At 45.6% G+C, this 19,674-nt stretch overlaps 1 protein-coding gene across 1 annotated transcript in view; it reads right to left on the bottom strand.

Moving 5' to 3' along the window:
• Positions 1 to 4,590: 4,590 nt before the first annotated feature.
• Positions 4,591 to 19,674, bottom strand: part of LOC144718556 (glutamate receptor ionotropic, NMDA 2C-like) — a 61,836-nt gene continuing 46,752 nt past the window's right edge. Inside the window, exons 12-13 of the mRNA XM_078593926.1 lie at positions 16,651 to 16,889; positions 4,591 to 8,338 (exon numbers count right to left, since the gene is read on the bottom strand). Coding sequence (XP_078450052.1) covers positions 6,527 to 8,338; positions 16,651 to 16,889 — 2,051 coding nt within the window. The 3' untranslated portion in view covers positions 4,591 to 6,526. The remainder of the gene's footprint in view (positions 8,339 to 16,650; positions 16,890 to 19,674) is intronic.

Here is a 19,674-nt window from a genome sequence, read left to right as displayed (position 1 = left end):
ACCCAAGAAAGCATTGTCGAGTCCAAAGACTTTTTTTTCACGAGTCCTGCTTAAATTGTCTTTTATAATTTATTTCTATAACATGTATTGTTTAATGAGGGAGGAAACTGGGTTTCCGAGATAGAACCGACACAAGAGAAGAACACTCAATATATCCTCGGTTGAGATACCTACTTTCTGTACTGCATCTTACAGGCATCCTTTTTCACTGCCTTTGGAGGTGTATGTATGTCATGCACGTGATCTTGGCGCGTAATGCACATTTAGCCTGAATGTCAATCACAGTTTTGTAATCAACGAATTGTCTTCATTCTTTTGTGGTTGAGTCATATGTAAAACGCACCTCCACGTTCAGTTATTGCTTTTTTTTACATTATTTAAATTAATAATAACGACACGTTTGTTGTGTGCATCGAACTGTGCAATTAAAAACAAATTTTGCTCACGGAATCAATGCAAGCGGGGTTCCGGAGTGCGCCGCACGTCTTCGCTACAGAATCCTCCAGCAAGCGCGCGGCGCTGCGAACCTCTCAAACGCATTCCTTTTTTTGTTTTTGTGCACCGTTACGCCGCGGTGTTCAAACCTGCGGCGGTGAGACGTTGACCCTGGGAGGCAGCCCGCAATGCATCTCCGGCCGAGTAGATATTCCAAGAAGCGCGACGACGTCTCCGGCGTCGGCGGGGGGGGGGTGGTTTGAGTTGTCTGCGGTGTCGCGCGCGTGGACGGTGCCCCGGGGGGGCAGCTACGCACGTCAGCCCGAGGGCCATGCGCCGACGTGGCAGGAGGAGGCCGTCCGCCCGCCCGCCCCGGCACGACTTGTGTGACCTCGGCGAGAGCTTCTCCACGGCAGAAGTCGCTGCCGAGATTGTCTGGACTGCGGCGCCACCCGCCAACCCAAACATCTGCGTCCTTTATTGCAACTTTTTCTCTCTTTTTTTAAGGGTTTTTTTGGGCACTGCATTTTTATGATGATGATGATAAAGACTGACGCTGGGAAGGTTGCTGCTCACAATTGCTTTACGCGATGCTGATCATAGCTTTTACTGTAAGTGTGTACTTGCCACCTTTTTTGTTGCGATGGCACAGGTGTATGAGGGTGCACGCTGTGGACTGACACGAGAAGGGTCTCTGGTGGATGGGAAAAAAAAACGAATGCGCGTCTCCAAGTGCTTTTTTTTATTAAACGAAACTTCGTAATAAAAGAAGACGCTGTGGATAACGCTTCTGGAATTGAGTGGTTTTTGATATGTCCCGACTTGATTGGTTAGTGCCATGGCCTAACGGTTCCGAGTTTCCCCCGCTTGTTGTCGAGGTTTCACGGTGCGGCTCCAGCGGCTTACCCTGGTTAATACTGCGGGAGTAATATCCGTAATAACACGAGGTCTCTGCTTCGCATTGGACGTGAGAGATCATCTGACGTCATTCGCAAGACTTGGGTCTATTGCGTGTTGGCATCGCTGTTCAAATGCGCCAAATACGAAATTTATCCACTCATGACTAAATTGGGATTGTACACAGTGGGCATCGCCTGCTGTTGGCAGACTTAAGGCATTAGGTCGCTCTTGCAACTTGGACTTATCCAGGTCTCTTTGAGTTCTCGCGTGGTTAAACAAAATAAACTTGAAACTTTGTCAAAGGTTAATTTACATTGACTTAAATTTCGATTTAAAGCTTTCGTGACTGCAGGGATTCATCTTCTTGGTTCTTTCGGTAAAGTCACGTAGAAGGGAAATAATAAAATAATAAAAATAAACCAATAAAATAATTCTCACGACGTTTCGGCCACAACGCAAGCAGCCGTCAGGTGAAGACCAGGTCTTTCGGGGAGACAGCGTCTGAATGAAACACCACCACGCTTGGAGCGTATATTTAAGCTGGGTTGGAAGGGGGGAAGGGCGCCTTGACAAAATAATTTGCATATCAAGAGGAATTTAGCATATTTATGGGAAATGCAGGTATGTGATTAGTACTTCTTGTGAAATGCGTAGGAGTGGGCGGGGGGTTTCAAAGTCATTATGCCCGTACATTATGCAGGATTAGCAGCATCAAAGGGAGGGGATAGGGGTAGCATTAATGAAGGTAAGGAATGTTAATAGTATGTAGCTGCAGTAACTAAACCACGTAAAAAACTAAAGTATAAACTACATAGTATCATCAGTATACTAAATATACTCTCCAATAAGCTGAGCTACTAACAGTAAGTAATACATTACAATTCTATGTCGCAAAAAATATGATATGCTTCCAGCTAAACTTTTTTCCCTTACATCACACGGGTCTACCCCGTACTATATGCTGCCATAGACACACTACAGGTGACACCATGGCCCTGACACGTTCACCTGTCACACACTACAGGTGACACCAGAGGCATCATTATAAGCCGCGACCAATTGCCAAGACCCAGTGTTTGGTGCTCCTTCAAGTTTTATTTAAAAAATATATACATAGTCGGCCTGTGGTGAAGTAGGGTCAAATAACCGCCATGATTGACACGGGATGGAGATTACGTTTTATGTTTTAACCACAAAGTGCTTGCCACAAATGAACCACAATACCGGACTGATTTCGCGAATGACGTGGACTGTTGTGAGATTTAGTCAATTAATCAACCCCTTACGAGGTTTAGGAGACAGGTTTCTGCGGCAAAGGAGAGCGATATTCCAAAGATAACGAAATCGATAAACGCATTCGCCAATAACACCGCCTTAAGGGGAATTACAATACTGTAAGTAAAAAAAACACATTAATACATACTTTCATTTTTAAGGCCACGGTGGTATTGACCAATGTGTTGACTTTATGTTATTGCCAGTCGCAGCGGCACCGAATAATCTCCGACGGGAAAATTGGGGACATCCTCGGATTCTCGCACGGCGGGCGTCCATTGCCACGCTTGCTTCTTGCCAAGCTCCGCACGTGCGCATTCGAAATTTGAAGAACAAAAATTGCGACAAAGGGGACCCAGATGATATCCCTTCGAGGGGAGGCTCCTCTCTCTACCACTCGTCATCTGCCGTCAGGAGGCGAGGATAGCAGAGGATAATTTCTGCGCTCTAGGATTACCGTTGCATTCAAGTAAGGGCTTATGAATGACTCGTGATTTATTGAAGAATTACGTTTTTTTTTTAAAGCGCGTGGGCTCTGACAACTGGATTTTGGGGGAGGGAGAAAAGATCGCATGCCTTCATGTAAAATATATATCTTTGAAAACAACAACCCCATGGCTGGCGATGTCATACTTGGCCTTTACATTTTGAATGTGGCCGCAGATCGGGGTCAAGTAATCCCCTCGACCGTTCGCACTTCCGCCTCCATCCATTGGTGTCAGATTAATCCTTTAAATGCCAACCTTTAGGGGTGTGTTTGCCCAAATGATTGAGCTAAAAGGAGAGAGGCGACGGTTGATTTGGTGAGCTTCCAGGCACTCTCCCATCCTCTGTCGGGTGAAAGCGATTGTAGGAATTGCCACCAAGGATCTGGTCTCGTCGGATCCATGGTTTAATGACCCCAGTTTCTCATCTCATCAATGTGTAGTGATGAGTGGGATCGAGCCGCCAGGAAGCTGTACGCGCACAGAACGACGCACTTTTATCAACGGTTGAAACGATGCCTTTGATGTGCGTGTATTCTCTAATGTACATCTTTCTATTTCTGTCTCCCTCACCCCCCACCCGTTCCAATGTCATCACCAAAAAATTTATTTTATATTTTAAAAAAACCTCGTTACCACCAGCCGCCACTGCCATTGCAGCTTCCACTAAAACAATCACTTTTGAGTAGCGTCTGCTGATGCATTTGTCCTATTAAACAAGCGTAACTTGTGAAGTCCAGCACCCATTACACGTTGTGCACTTTTAGGCATTTCTAGGTTTTGTTTTTGTAATCGCAGAAATGCTTGGCTTCATTTTCTTGAGGATCATTAATTAGGCAAAGAAAGTCGTGGTTATTAGCACAAAATTATTTAACACAGCCACTGAATAATAATGAAGAATTGTCAAGTAGCGATGCATTTCACAGGAGATTGGATTAAAGGGTTCAGAATAAAGCAGATTAGAAAGTTAAAATTAATACAGTAATCCAAATGTCTGTCAAAAGCACTCAACTACAGAAATAGTTCCTTTACGAGTGATACTGGTACTCATAATTTACAGCCTTCAGGCATTTCAACGCTGGATTAAAATCATCTCAATTACATACTTCACCATAACCATCGGTGAGGGTTTGTGAAGGGTTAGGGGTTCAGAATTGGTTCATATATCACTCGCCACTGATGTTATGGAGACACTTTAGCCCAGGGGTCGGCTAACATGCAGCTCCAGAGCTGCATGAGGCTCTTCATCGACTGCTTCGTGACGTTATTCACGTGCATTGTGGCTTTTGAAATATTGAGTTATATTTTACCGAATTCCACGGAAAAAAAGATAGCTCTTCTTGTTATTTTGAGATGCTGACCCCTGCCTATAGACCATGGCTGGGAGTCAAACCCGGGCTGCCGGGTGCAGCAGCAGCATGCGTTGGAAAAATCAAGCAGAGTCTCAGCGTTGATTTTAAATTCATGAAATTTATTCGGTCAAAATAAGCAGTTTCAAGTAAATGTGGTAAAATTTTAATACATGTAGGTTAAACAACAAGGGATCTTGAGCACATTGCAGATGTTGATTAATAATAAAACAACATTACTCTTATTATAAAAACCGTGTCACACCTAAATATTGAATCCATCTTCCATATACTAACTTGTGATATTGGCTAAAACCACACGACCACGAACCCATTTTTATTATCGGAAAGGATTTGTTAGATTTGTAGGTTTTATAGCTTCGGTTATAATATTGCCATGTGTAGACACGATGGATGAAAATCTTCAAACCGGCAGTGAAAAGAAGTAAAATGATGAATGAGCAATGCGTTAATTAGTGTAAACTTCTAACTTGTTGATATAGTTATATATTATACACGCCTTCCGTTGAAAAAAGATCACTGGCGAACGCTAAGCAAGGAATGTTTCACACGCAGTATTTTACACCTGATGGCTTCGAATGTGGCGTGCGTGGAAATGCATCCCTTGCACCATAAACCTCCATGAAATGACGCCCAAAATCCCACACCGCGGGACTTGAGTGACGAAGTGACCTCAAGTTGTGGGGCCATTCGGTTGCAGCCATACAAAACAAAGCACATGTAGCTCTACGAACTGCAAACTATTGTAAAGGTAAATGCGATAATTTATATTATTTTGCTACAAAAATGTAGAAGGTAAAAATGCATGCACATAGTATGTGTGTTAACTGCAAATAAATAAATAACACAATGGCTACTATCTAACACCGTGTATGGAAAAATGGAAAAGCATAATCTCCTACTAAATATTTAGCCCTCTTTACCTATTTGAATGTAAAACGATTTGCTACGGTACAATTAAACAGAATTGTATTGTATTTACCCTGTCACATTAAAAATGGTGTGTGAGTGTGTGTGTATATATAACGACAAGGGTATTTATCTTACAAAAAGGTTGTACGTATAGGGTTTGTATGGAGAGAGAGATATTTACAAGCACACAAAATGTGGAGGGAACTCATTGGAGGTGCACTGAAAGGTTTATATGGCTTTAAACAATACTTTACATTGAACCCTGGAATTGATCAACCTGTGATGCAGTGAGCAAGGAAATCTGCACATTCATCTGCGGATACTTCTTTTTTTGAACACGTGACAACGCCTTACCAAAATAAATATCAAATTAGTCGCTCTCATTTGATATGTTTCATAATTAAAATCATAATAATAATAATATGTACTTGGGTAGGTGAATGTTAACGTTTTAAGGCAGTACATACTGTACGAGGAACCGTTCTCCGTTAGACGTCAGCACGGCACCGTGTCTTCCGTCGATTCTCCTCTCTACCCCTTGTCGCGTGGGAACGCGGTGCCAAATGACGGGTTTGTGCCAAGCGCCGTCAACTTTGATAGAAATGCGCGGCGAGGATTTTTTAGCCTTTTTAAAATGTGTATAAATTTTAGCCCGAAATTTGCTCACGTCGCTTCAAGATAATTTGAGTAATGAGAAAATGAACGTTACGATGGTTTATATGGCTTATTGTAAATTTGCCACGTCGCACGAGAGCAGTTTGCTGTACCGCCTCTCAGAAGTCGTCGACTTCATGCTTCCTATTGCTTTCCACAGAAAAATGTGGTATTTTCCATGCAAATTACTTTTTTTGGAACGTTTTTTTTATCTACCCTTTTTATTTTATACAAACTCCACACATTGTATACATATGTCGATGACAATCTACTTTAGGAAATAATTATAATAATGTTTTAAACTAGAACAGTTAATTTTTCAAGTGAAAAGTCACCAATAAACCATGCAGATTGTATAAAGAAGAGTGCCAAGACGGAAGCATTTAAGTGCAAAATTGAACATTTCATTTATGTACAATATTAATGTTAAATATTCACAGGTATTCTTGTACAGCAGATTACAGCACTGTATAAATTATATATGTACACCAAGTTTCAGACTTCTGATTCCACACTTGGCAGCTTGCTGTAGACCCTTCTAATGCAAGTACTATTGATGGGTCGTGGCACTGTCCACCCATCAGTCTTGCTTAGAAAATAAGGCATTTTGGCAACTGTGTCTTGATTACAAAGTTGAATTTCTTCTGCTGAGTTGTGTTTTTGAACCCAGGCCATGCCCTCTGATTTATTGATGGGAGGGAAGTGTCTGTTGTGTGCTTGATCAGCGGCGGCCGCCCGTCGACCGAAGTTAGTCGTGTTCAAGTAGCCCCGGTCGGTGTAGGACGAGCTCAGGGACTCGGGGTACGAATCCGCAAACGCCTTGTGCGGCTGGCACTCGGGCGGCTGGTGGCGGCCCTGCTGCAGCCCCGCCTCCGCGTCGCTGGAGTTGCCCGGCCGGTAGCAGTGCACCGTCCGCACCGACTCGGCGCCGTCGGTGTCGCCGAACTTCCCCTCCGCAAAGTCGCCCTTGGCCGCGGCGGCCGAGGAGGAGGAGTACATCTCCGCCGGCTTGTCGTACTCGGGCGCGTAGCCGTGCTTGTGGTGGGACTCCTTGGGCGGCGCGCTGTGCACGTTGTGCGACGAGAACGAGCTGAAGGAGCACTCGTCGTCGCCGCGCGCCCGCTTCTGCCGCTCCGCGATGTAGCGCTCCCCGTGGTCCGCCGCGGCCTTCTTGTCGGCTGCGATGCCGGGGCACTTGCAGCCGACGCACTGGTGACGCGCGCCGCCGTGCGCGTTGCCGTACCACTTGGAGTGGCCCGGGCAGCTCCGGGACGGGTGAGCCGGCTCCCCCTGATGCACGCTCATCGGCGCGATCTCGTGGCATTTCGTCCTGCAGCCGCTGCACTCCTCGTGCTGCGGGAAGTACGATCCGATGGAGGAGGTAGAACGCATAGTGGCCTCGTGCTCGGCGAAGCTGTCGCTTCGCTTGAACAGTGACCTCTTCTTCGCCGCCGCCGGTTCCAGGACGTTGGGGGCATCGCGGGTGAATATCTTTGGGTCTTTCCAGTCCATGGATGCATATTTGGTCATTATACGCTGGGGCGGCATTCCGTAGAGTTCTTTCTCCTTGAGCGAGAACCGTCCCGGGAGTCGGCCACCGTCGCGCAGGTTCCGATCAAACTTTCTGTAGGGGACGTTCTTCTCCCTGTAGGCGTCGTGCCTCAGGATGGGGCTGTGCTCCCGTATGTCTTCTAGGTCCGACACGTAGCCCCTGCCGAGCTCCGATCCGTTTTTGTACATTTTCTGCGACGCGATGTAGGCATGGGACGCGCTCCTGCGCATGCCCCGCAGCCCCGGGGCCAGGTCCCGGGGCCTCTCGGAGGCGTGGCGAGACCTCGCCATGTTGCGCTCCGCCTCGCCAAACTCGTGGATCGTCGTGTTGACCGAGTTTGCCCGGACGGAGGGGTGGACCTGCTCCTGCTCCTTCAGGGAAAAGGAACCGCGCGACGACAGCCTCGCGTTGGAGCGGTACTGCGACGTGTTGTCGCTCTCGTGAAAGCTCGTCTCCCGCAGGCTGGAGCGGTGCGAAGACGGGTTGTGGTTGTACAGGACCGAGTTATTTATCGACGTTCTGTGGTAGGGCCCGTTCATGCCGTGGGTCGGTTGGGGTGCCCGTTCGTTGTTGTTGCTGCTGCTGCGGTGAGGAGTGGAATTGCTCCCGTTGATGTGAGTCAGGTTGGCCATGCTTCGCGCGGTTTTCAGTAACCTCACGATGCTCGAGTTTGTGTCCATCACGCGCTTTTTCGGCGACTGCATGTATTTCTTTCGATTGGAAATTTCAATTCCGTAAATGCAGCTGTACAATTCCTGCAGAGACACGCGAAGAAAAGGAACACAACAATTTACCGTAATTCATTTGTAAGAGTGCGCAATCGGTTTAAACGCTCGGTGAAAAAAAAACATGTTGAAGAAATCACGACGCACTTGTCAAAAATGCCAGTGCTATATGCGACACCGCCATACACGGTGTATATATATATATATCTCACAAGGACTGTTTGATGCTGCACGAAGACTGGAGACAAGCGGAGATGAAAATCGGTAAACGTGAACATCTTCACAGGCACCTTCCCCATCGCTCTCACGAAAAATTACAGGGAAATGTTCAGTCTCAGGAGAAATAAACTTGCCATCATTTTTGTAAAAAGTAAAAAAACTAAATCTTATCTTCATCCAGGCTAGAGCCAGCAATACCTCAGAATCTGTGCCCAGACTGCTGTCGTCTGCCCATGCAAATTGGGAGATCTAAACCAAGTCTCCTGATGCCTCTTCCACTGTTACCCAAAGCCGTCCCTTGGGTAACGGCAAATCTTGGCGACAGCCCCAGGCCCCACGCTTTGGGGGGCCTCACGCATCTACGTCACGGTGTCAGATTTAATATGTTGGGTTTCAGTCTGAAAGCGTCGGGGGCCCCCCACCCCACTTTGGACGGCCCTACTGATATCATATTCTCCAGGTTACAAGACACACACTTTTCTACCAGGTATTTTAAAGGGCAAAAGTAATCTGGTCGGTATGTTCGTGTCTTTGTGATCAGTTTACATACGTTATGATATGCCAATACAGCAATGGGGTAACCGGCTATGTTGCTGTGAGTGCCGTTGATATTTCATTGTTTCCAATGAAAGTTAGCAATTACAAGCGTCTATAAACTTTGACATGGCACGCGGTTCATAATAAAATAATTAACTTTGTAACAAATACATTTATTTTTTGTTCCTGGGGAGTAAGTGTTATTTCCTAATTGCTTATGCCTCAAAAGTACAGAAAATGGCTATTATTCCCCACAAACTTTGCTTTTCTGACCAGGACTGTGATATTTGGAAATGTAGCTATTTTCAATGAGAAAACGTGTGCATTTGTGTCATTCCTTCACGTAAAGTCCTGGTCACAAAAGCAAAGTTTGTGGGGAATAACAGCCATTTTAAAAATTATTTTGAGGCATAAGCAATTAGAAAATAACACTTACTACCTAGGAACAAAAATCGTGTTACATAGTGTTATATAATTTACAGCCCTTCATCAAGCGACTGTTGTATGAAGACCTCTCCTATGCATCGCTGGTCATGGGGGTTGCTTGACCAAACTTCACCAGGTTGGTCAGTGGATATTGGCAAAAAACTGATGTTAGCGACGGGCAGGAATCGAACTCGGGTTATCCGATTAACAGCACAGCGTGCCAATCGCCACGCCACCACTTTCCCCCATAGTGGCACAGTGCTTGCGGATGATGTTTTTACATTAAAATGTACGCGCTTGACGAACCATACTATTAACTATTTCAACATTTTTTTTTATTTACCAGGTAAGGTCCACTGGGCTATGTAGCTCTTTTTATAGAAGCGACCTGGCCACAAATGATAGCTCAACGAAGTGGCTTATCATCATGTGGAAATGTATAGCAGAAAAATACTCGAGACACAAGGTTCTAAATGGAGAGCGAAAAACCGGAGGACCCGGACAAGAATCCACACGACCACGGGGAGAACATGCTAACTCCAAATATACAGGCGTCAAGATCGGGATCGAACCCACGACCTCTTGTATACCGAGTGTGGTAGTTAACACCTCGTCACCATGGCACCCTTTTACAAGAGGCCGCGCATAAAAATTTCCAAAATACACTGAGGTCAAAGCGTATTTCGGAGATTCGGACAACAGCAACCGTTTGCACGAAATGAAGAAGGCTGTCTGCATTTGCGCTTGCGACCGTTTGCCGGAGGAATGTGACCGGATAAACACCGCCCTGTGGCAGCGGCGGCGGCGGCGGCAGAGTGGAGGAGCGGCGAGCGTTTGTCTCCTTCGAGTCATTCCACCCATCGCCGTGGCTTTCGCGCTGCGTCCGATCTGAGCCGCGTGCACTTCGTTAGCCCCGGCGGTCGTACGCCCGGCAGGGCCAAGCGGCCGAGCGTTTAGGAGCAGCAGCTCGCCGATTGTGCGCGCATGGCCGCAATTAGCCGGGCGCGCGCACGCGCTCTCTCTCTCCCTGTAGCAGCACCGCACTTGCCATCTTGTTGCACAGCTCAGTGGGTAGAGGCAAGGAATAACCAACTGGGCTAAATTTAGCAGGAATGCTGGGGTGACATGGCTTCCACTGCACGACTAGCCCCACAATCGTGTTCGCACAGAGATCTGCGGAATAATCAGGCTCCATAGGTTAGTTGAGTTCATTGCAGTAGTACCATTTATCTTTGTATTATTATTTTAGTTCCCTACCCTCCGCCCCTTCAATGTTATTTAAATTCTACCACAGTATTCTCAAAGCGAAAGCGGAAATTTATCTAAATTAAATCACATTCAACGAGTTTTTTTTTGTTTCATAAAGCCGCTCGCGACCAGGCTGAAACCCAAAAAAAACCACTCACTACGCTTGAGCATCCACTTTATTCATGGGCAGCTGCCCAGGTTCAACCCACGGGGGTCTCAGCGGTTGCCAGCTCGGCCAGGTGTTGCCCTCTTTATCAGCACAACATAAGCCGCCGCTCTTAATTCTGCCCGCTGTTCCACGTGATCTATCTGATGGATGCTTGGAGGACCTCTAAAATGGCCAGCCAAAAGGCCATCGACGGGAAAAACGAAATTTACGATGCTGATGCTGCTGTGTTGGCAGTTGTGCACAAGCACAATTAACAACAACAAAACCCAACACATTGATCAATAAATCCGCCTTCAAAGGAAAATGCCCCTTCTTCATAGCACATAGATGTGCTATGAAGAAGGATCATTGTCCGAAAATGTCGCCTATTTTATATATTTTTTCCTTTTTAAGGCCGCGGTGTTAATGACGAGTTGGTTGAGTCTTTTTCTATCATCAGTGCTGTTGTAAGTTTCCTCAGATGCTACTGTATATTTACCGAGGTGCCATCCACGTACACCTTAGTTATGCCTCTTTAGACCTGTTATTTTAGCGAATTAACACTTTATGCAAAATTTCATTTGCACATTTAATTCTGCCCATGCAGAATGTAAAAACCGTGAAAGTGCTGATCAAGTTTCCACCCACTGCGCGGTTTGTATTCCCGTGGCTATAGGCAGAAGTCATAGAAATGATTTTCATAAAAATCGGCAGTCACAGTTTGTCACCAATCTATATGCATGGTGAACAGCTTAAATCATGTTAGTTTTTTTTGGGTTAGATCGCCTAAATATAAATGTGTCGTTAAACCCGCCACTACCCGACACAGCCAATTAGTAAAATTTGTCACGTAAACAGAACATGCCAATTCGTTACTAGTGCAGCACACCGGTGTGTTGGAGAATAAACGTTTTGCCAGTAATTACAGCTAGCTTCATAAGGCGATAGCCAGATTTGTGGATAAACCCTCCCATTTTGTTCTCAAATAGCTTCATTCATTCGTCAGTGTCAGTCACAGCATTTACTTGAGTGATTATCGAAGTGCAGTGAGGCCTCATTCTCACCACACTGGAATAGGGAACTACGATTTTGAAGATGAAATATGTGCGACCTATGACCTTTGCGCTAGTTCAAAAGCTGGGGGGTCACACAGGTCCGCTTGGAATCTTTCTCCAACTTGATTGAAATCTTTGATAAGTTCCTTCACGTTTGGTTGTTGGAGCCCTTAGCAATAAGGGGCCATCCATTTAGTAGGTACGCAAAAATCTGTCAAAACTTGAGCCCTCCCCCCCTCTCTGTACGCACGCGGACTTTTTATGCCCCCCCGCCACCTGCGTACGTTCACTCGATGCACCCCCCCCCCCCCAATCCTATAGAACGGCCGATATTTAATCCACGCAGAAACGATCAATGATTATTAATATTAACGTGTTTAAGCAAACAGATGGTCCACCGCCGGACGATCTAACTCATTCGAAGGCCAATGTAGACACATTATTATCAGGCTTCACCCCTCCCCCCCCCGTTTCCTATGCAAACATTGTCAGTAGACCGCCCATATGCAAGCTACGCATTTGGGATGGCCCCTTACAGTGAATCTTAATAATCCAGGAACTTCTGGTATTGAAGATGAGCTCTGTGTGACCTATGACCTTTGATCTAGATCTAAAAACCATGACCACATGATCATCATTGATGGACTCCAGGTTCTTATTACACAGCGTACGGTATATACTATGGATGGTAATAGGTGAGCGGTTATTGGGTGAGTGGAGAGTGGCTGGTGACTGTCTGGTGAGTCGTATATGAGTATTTGATCTCCTACTGAGTGGTTAGTGTCTACTTCGTGTCAATATCTGGTTAATGGTGAGTGGAGTGGAGTGAGGGTCAGGTGAGAGACACGTATGTGTTGCATCACCTTGTCTGTAGGACGGCCTGCCCTCAAGTATATCAATATTGAATCATCCAGTCACACTCCACTCTGCTGCACTGTGAACAGCATGCCTAAATACGACTAAATAAACTGAGCTGCGTGGGCAGTAATTGAACCCAATTTGAGAGCATGTATCAGCTTGTTTTATATTCGCATCCTTGGCCTAGGAAACAATTGTCGGGATTTCGGTCAGGATGCTTGGCCCTACGCGCAATGCGCTGACCCCCAAATTAATTCTCGACTCAAAAGAGTTAATGCATCAAAACGTGCGCAACCCCCTAGCTGCCCCTGCAGAAGTCATAAAAATTTAAATTCACCGCGGATCACGAGCCACGGTTCATTGTGCCGTGCGAGCATCCAACATTGGCGAGCGGCGGTCCTGTTTTGTTGCGGCCGCCCGTATCTTGACAAACCTGCGATAATCTCTACACGTTTCCCCTCCTCCGATTGTGATCTCTCACGCGGAACTAACGTGGCTCCCTGCTGGGATAATAAAAGCTTCGTTTTTTTTCGCTCGTTCTCCTCTGCCAGAGGCTCGCCCTGTTCGCGCGCTCGCTCGTTCCCCCATCTGAGGCCAACGCGAGGAGGTTTGAGGAAGCGTGCATTTTCAGCCGTCTCTCTTCCATCACCGTGCGCGGTCAACGCGTGACGATGCATTGATCCGCACAATTACAATGTATTCACACTGTTCCGACGTAGCCATCGAATTACGGATGTGTGTGTGTGTGTGTGCGCGTACGTGAGTATCAATTATTTACAATGGACACAGATGTAACACAAATTATATATACAGGAGGTCGTGGGTTAGATCCCGACCTTTGACACCTGTATATTTTGAGTTTTCATGTTTTCCTCGTGGTCACGTGGATTTTTGTCGGGGTCCTTCAGTTTTTCCCTCCATATTTATAAACATGCATTTAGAGTATTTGGTTGCTATACATTTCCACATGATAAGCCACTGCATTAAGATATCATTTGTGGCCAGATCGCTTCTGAAAAAGAGCTAAATAGCTCAGAGGGCCTTACCTGGTAAAATAAAAAAAATAGTTTAATTTAAATAGTTTACATGTTAATGGCACAAATACCTGACTGTACGAGGCAGAACAATTGGAAAGAATAAAAAATATAAGAGAACAAAAAAATATTCTTGATTTGAATTGCGATGCTGAATTGTAATAATTAATCAAAATCGCTGGTTTGAGAATGCATTGCTACATGGCACCGTAACAGAGCCAATAAGAATGCCACTGCCACCCCTACTGCCGTCCTCAGCAGAATCACTCATGACACCGCTAATTGCCAGGCGGCGACGAAGGAGGCTGTGGATCGGTGGAATCGATAGCAGAAATCCAATCGGATATTGCCGCCCGTTAGTTTCCTTGCACCGTCGAATGTTTGCACATCACACGATGCTCCAGAGCTGTTGCCTCGTCTGGAAGTCTCACTTTTCCTGCAATAGATCCGGTGGCACGCGTCTTCAGTAGCGCTGGAGGATTGTTTGTTTTGCCTGGTCTCACGCCAACACTCAGCGACGTGAGATCCCTGATTGTGCTGCTACCCAGGTGGCTTTCTGTAGATTCCTCAGTGGCATTCGGAGAAACACCTTTTGTGAGCGAGCTAATTTTTTTAGTAGCTTTCCATTCCATATACAGTAAACATGGGTTTCATGGAATAGAGAAGGGACATATATTTTGGATGTTGTCACGAGAGTCTCACTGGGTTGCTGAGCCGACACGACTGAGACTCTGGGTTTGAACCCCGGGTGTCAGTTACCCGTGATTAAACCGTGATCTCAGGTGCAGTGAGTTGATAGTCTCAACCCATAAACCATCCTCGCTAGCCCTCGAACAAAGACGGCCGCTGCATCACGTGCAAACAGATGCGCTTCTGCGGCTGCCTGGAACGCTCTTCCTGCCAATATTAGGGAGCCACTGGGGCTGCACACTTTTAAATAATTGATTTGCGCTGCTTTTTGTGTTGAGTTTGTTGTCCTTCCCCCGCACCTCCAATTAGCACAGTTGGCTACGTACGGTGCGAAATAAGTTCAACATGCATAAACACACACACACAAAAACTAGCATTACATAGTATGTTTCCGGTTCATATGGCTAAACTGGAGGTCTCTGAGAAGTAAACCATCGGTGGGACTTCTATGTGGCAAACACTGAGCTAACAGCAGTGGGAAGTGATGACCCTTATTGTAGGAAGATAAAGAGGCCACGAAATCATTTCTGTAAAACAAATCTCTCGCAGGGCCATCAGCAGTGTTGGGTCGCTTTCCCCAAGCAAATCTTTGAATGGATTTTCCCGTCTTGTTACGCGTTGCCATGATATCGATAAGCGCGCTGGAAATAAAATAGTGGGGAGTAAAAATAACATATTTAGAAGATCAAATGGATTCTTAAGCTCGAGACGAAAGAAAAACAAACCCCCAACCTATCCTTGAATCGCATTTGTGACCCTAATCGTGACAATTCATAATTCTTTATGCCTGCTTGTCACCCGACGTCACCAGCTTAAGGGGGTAGTATCAAGATGACGACAAAGTATAGGCTTCATCCTTTCTGGTAAGAACACTGCAGGAGGTGTTATGATGTTCAAACGCTAAATAGACACCCATCTAAAGGCAGCATCTAGTCTGCATTAACCAGACATGCGTGTGAGAAAACATTCGAACAAACATGCTTCGTGTCCATGAGACCTTTTCGCCAGGATGAAAATGATGGAAATAGATTAATAGATTTCCCCCTTTCTGGCAATAAAACAGGTGTTAAGATGTCTCTGGTATAGGCCAGATTCAAAGACAAATGCATATATTATATGACTATGTAACACGATTTTTGTTCCTGGAAAGTAAGTGTTATTTTTTAATTGGTTATGCCACAAGAGTAGAGAAAATGGCTATTATTCCCCACAAACTTTGCTTTTGTGACCAGGATTTTACGTGAAGGAATGACACAAATGCACACCTTTTCATATTGAAAATAGGTACATTTCGAAATCTCCCTGTCCTGGTCACAAACGCAAAGGTTGTAGGGAATAATAGCCATTTTCTGTACTTTTGAGGCATTAGCAATTAGGAAATAACACTTACTACCCAGGAACAAAAAAATATATATTTTTTTTGTTACACAGTGAATTATCAGAGGATGTTTTGTTTGCATGTTTTGCCGCAAGTATGTGCGATGAATGCAGACTTGATGCCTTGCAAAAGGTTTGGTGTTTGGACATCTTAACACCTCCTGTGTTATTGCCAGAAAGGGTAAAACCTATTCTTTATTTTAAACATGCTTAAGAAAATGTGTGTGTGTGTGTGCATTGTCCTTGAGCTGTTGTTTGTGGTGGTGCAGCGTGAAGCCTCGTGGTGACGTCACCTCCCCCCCACTGCCCCCCACCCTCCACCCCGGCCGTGTACCCCGCGAAAATGCGCTGGCAGTGCTGGTTTTAATATTAAAACATTTCACCATATTTCAGCATTAAACACTCTCACGTCTTGCCCCTCACCACTCCGATTTGGAACAGCGCGTAGCGAACGTGCCTCGTCGTAGCGCACACTGTGAAAGGACAGCAGGGACAGGTGACGTGCAGTAGGGAACCGCGGTTGCCACGGTGATTGAAGGGTCGCCTTTGTTGTTTGCTCCCGAAAGTTGTTGAACACTAAAGACTTAAAATTGTTTGATAAAGATTAGTTTATGGCTTATTCACTTATGCATCTTCGCGAGAAGAAAGAAAGAAAATCGACAACAACTGGACAATGACGATGATAGCAGGGCAGCAACAGCTGACGTTCCGCGTGGCTCGTACCCTTCCCACCAACAAACCCAAACTCACCCTGCTTATGGAATAGAGGAGGCCCGGCTCGTCATTCTCTTTATTCTTCACGCAGTGGCGTCCCACGTGGTAGAAGAAATGTTCGCACACGAAGACGATGAAGCTCAGGCCCATGGCCACGAGCAGCATGTAGAACACTCCCGCCATGTTGTCGATGTCCAGCTGGCTGCTCATCACGTCGTTCCTCTCGCCGTGGCAGATGCCCGTCAGCCAGATCATCTCCAGTTCGTCCATTTCGCCTGCGTGGCAACAACACGGGGGACGAGAGAGAGAGAGAGAGAGGAACAGCATCGGGAATCGCTGAGAACAAAAACAAAACCCCGCAATGCGCGCGTGTTGGGTTATTCGTTCAAAAGACGACATCGATGATGATGATGTCGGTGGGGGCGGATAATCTGCCGTACGCTTCACTGGTATGCTAACAATACGACGCATTCTAATAGGGGCTTTCCCCTTTTTTCTGGCAACAAAACTGACACCTTTTGCAAGGAATCATGCTTACATTAACCACAATACTTGCGGTCAAATGCAAACAAAAAACAATACTCTGATAATTTATGCATTGTCTTTGAAACTGATTGGTCCACACCAGAGACAGCTTTCTTTAGAGCCTAGTCTCATATGGTGTTCGACCAGATGACGCCAAAAGGCGCACGTGACCAATCAGTTTCAAAGACAATGCATAAATTATCAGAGTATTGTTTTTTGTTTGCATTTGACTGCAAGTATTGTGGTTAATGTAAGCATGATTCCTTGCAAAAGGTGTCAGTTTTGTTTCCAGAAAAAAGGGGAAAAACCCTATTAGTATATTTTGGTACTGGCAAAGGAGGTCCCATGAAATACGACGCATTGTCACAAGTTTGGGTCATGATTCCATTGAGGTTAATTTTTTTGTCACCGCGAGAGAACTTAAGAGATCAGGATAGACGAATTTACCAGGATTGAACCTTGGGGCGCAAGCTGGTTGTAACGAAGCTGGTCGTTGTCATCACCAAACGAAACGTCGTATTCACATCGTAAACATACTCTTTGGTTCTTTCGGTAAAGTCACGTAGGTAGAAATAAAATAAAATAAAACCAATCACGACGTTTCGAAAGGACCAAAGAGTATGGATTCCTGCAGTCACGAAAGCTTCAAATCAAGATTGAACATTGTTAACGTTGTGGGTTTACTCTCCAACACACAATCGGCGTGCTGAAGTGGTAACGAATTGGCACGTTTTGTTCACGTGGCAAACCTTGCTCATTGGCTGTGTCGGGTGGTGGTGGATTAACGACACATTTATGCGATGCAATGCAAAAACATTTACGTTGAATAACATTGGTCGCTAAAGCCGTGTTAAACTGGGTCACCAGGTTTATTGATTGTATTTTTTATTCTTACCATCTCATTTGCGTTTGTTTTTGCTCCTGCTACATACACTGCACAGTATTGCGATGGAGAATCAGCCTTCCAGATTATCAGACGTTACCCCCAACCTTTGCTTAAAATTACTGGGGGCTGGGGGATAATGCGCCTCATGATCTAGATAATACGCTATGTTCTTCACCCGTGTGAATTATGGTGAATGTCATCTCTCGTGGTTGGCCACCCTCATCATGGATCATCACTCTACTCGTCAAAGCCTCGCCATTACAGTTCTAGAATTTTACATCAATCGAGATGCTCGGCTTGACGGCCTTAAAATACAAATGTTGCCGTGTTCCCCACCCAGAGCCTGTCTTTGTTGTTGTTGTTGTCTTTGTCCACATTGAAGCACAGGAATGTCGCTCTGGACAAAACAGCCAAGTCTGGTCATTCGCCAAACAGGAGGCAAACTTCAGGCGCCAAAGTGACGCTTTTGATTAATGACGCGGTGACCCCCTGGATTTATGCGTCTCGCCAAATTTACACGTGCGCCTAATAGGAGTCATTAAAAATGTATGAGCGTGCACAACCTTGATATTACAGGTACATTTGTTTACATTTATCAGTACCGTGTTCAATCAATAAGCGTTGTTTCCCCCCTGTCACCAGTTTGACGATGCAGTTATTCTGGTAATTCGTCTCTTTTCAAGCGATCGCTCAAACCGTTGGAATCACGCGTTGCTGTGTCGCGACGCAGCACTAAAATAAATCGTGCTTTGGGGCCGTCCATAAATGACGTCACACGATTTTGGACGATTTTTGACCCCCCCCCCTCGTCACACGGCGTCATAAAAAGTCAGACCCCCCCTCAAATATGACGCCACAAAGCTCTGTCCCCCCCACCCCAAAACCATAAAACATGCTTCAAATCGCTTTAAACTATTGTCATTGTAGTGCGTATTTAATGTGGCGCTGCACTCTGATGTTGTAGGAGAAAACATTTATTAAAAAGTCTATTTAATGAAGTAGAACGTGTTGTCTATATTTATTTTAAGTTGCGCATTTTGATGTGACGTCACATTTCTCAAACCCCCCCCCCCTCGTCACACATCGTCACAAATGTCTGACCCCCCCCCCCCACAGGTGTGTGACGTCATTTATGGACGGCCCCTTTTTAAAATATGTCCATAGCTTTTCTTAGGTGTGACCCCTATCATTTTACATATTGACAACACTGTTCCACATTTTTCTGCACTGTGTTAAACATATGCATGGTGTTTATTTATATAATTTGAGAGAGAGCAAGTTTAGGCTCATTAACCATTTGATCTTAGCATCAATGGCAGATCCATTCATTTCATGTCCATCGCACCAACTATGATCATAGTGACCCATGGAGCAAGACTGCTCATCATGGATCCTGCCAGATTACTCCCAATCCGCAGTCCGTTCACCACCATCAATACCAACATCAACAACCTCCTGAAATTAATGGCAGACAGTAATAATAATCATCATAAATACATCATTGTAATCCCTCTGTCAATTCACTGCTGGGTAAGTAGATGCCTCCCCCCCACATCATGGCGTTAATGTGGCTGTGGCTGGGATGTGAACTCAGGTGTTAAACTCAGGTCCCTGCCCCACGCTAACCGCTGCACCACTTGGCGGGCAGG

This window comes from Lampetra planeri, chromosome 5 (assembly GCF_965212315.1).
Source record: "Lampetra planeri chromosome 5, kcLamPlan1.2.h2, whole genome shotgun sequence".
NCBI lineage: Eukaryota > Metazoa > Chordata > Hyperoartia > Petromyzontiformes > Petromyzontidae > Lampetra > Lampetra planeri.
This window is presented reverse-complemented; position numbering and strand designations above follow the sequence as displayed.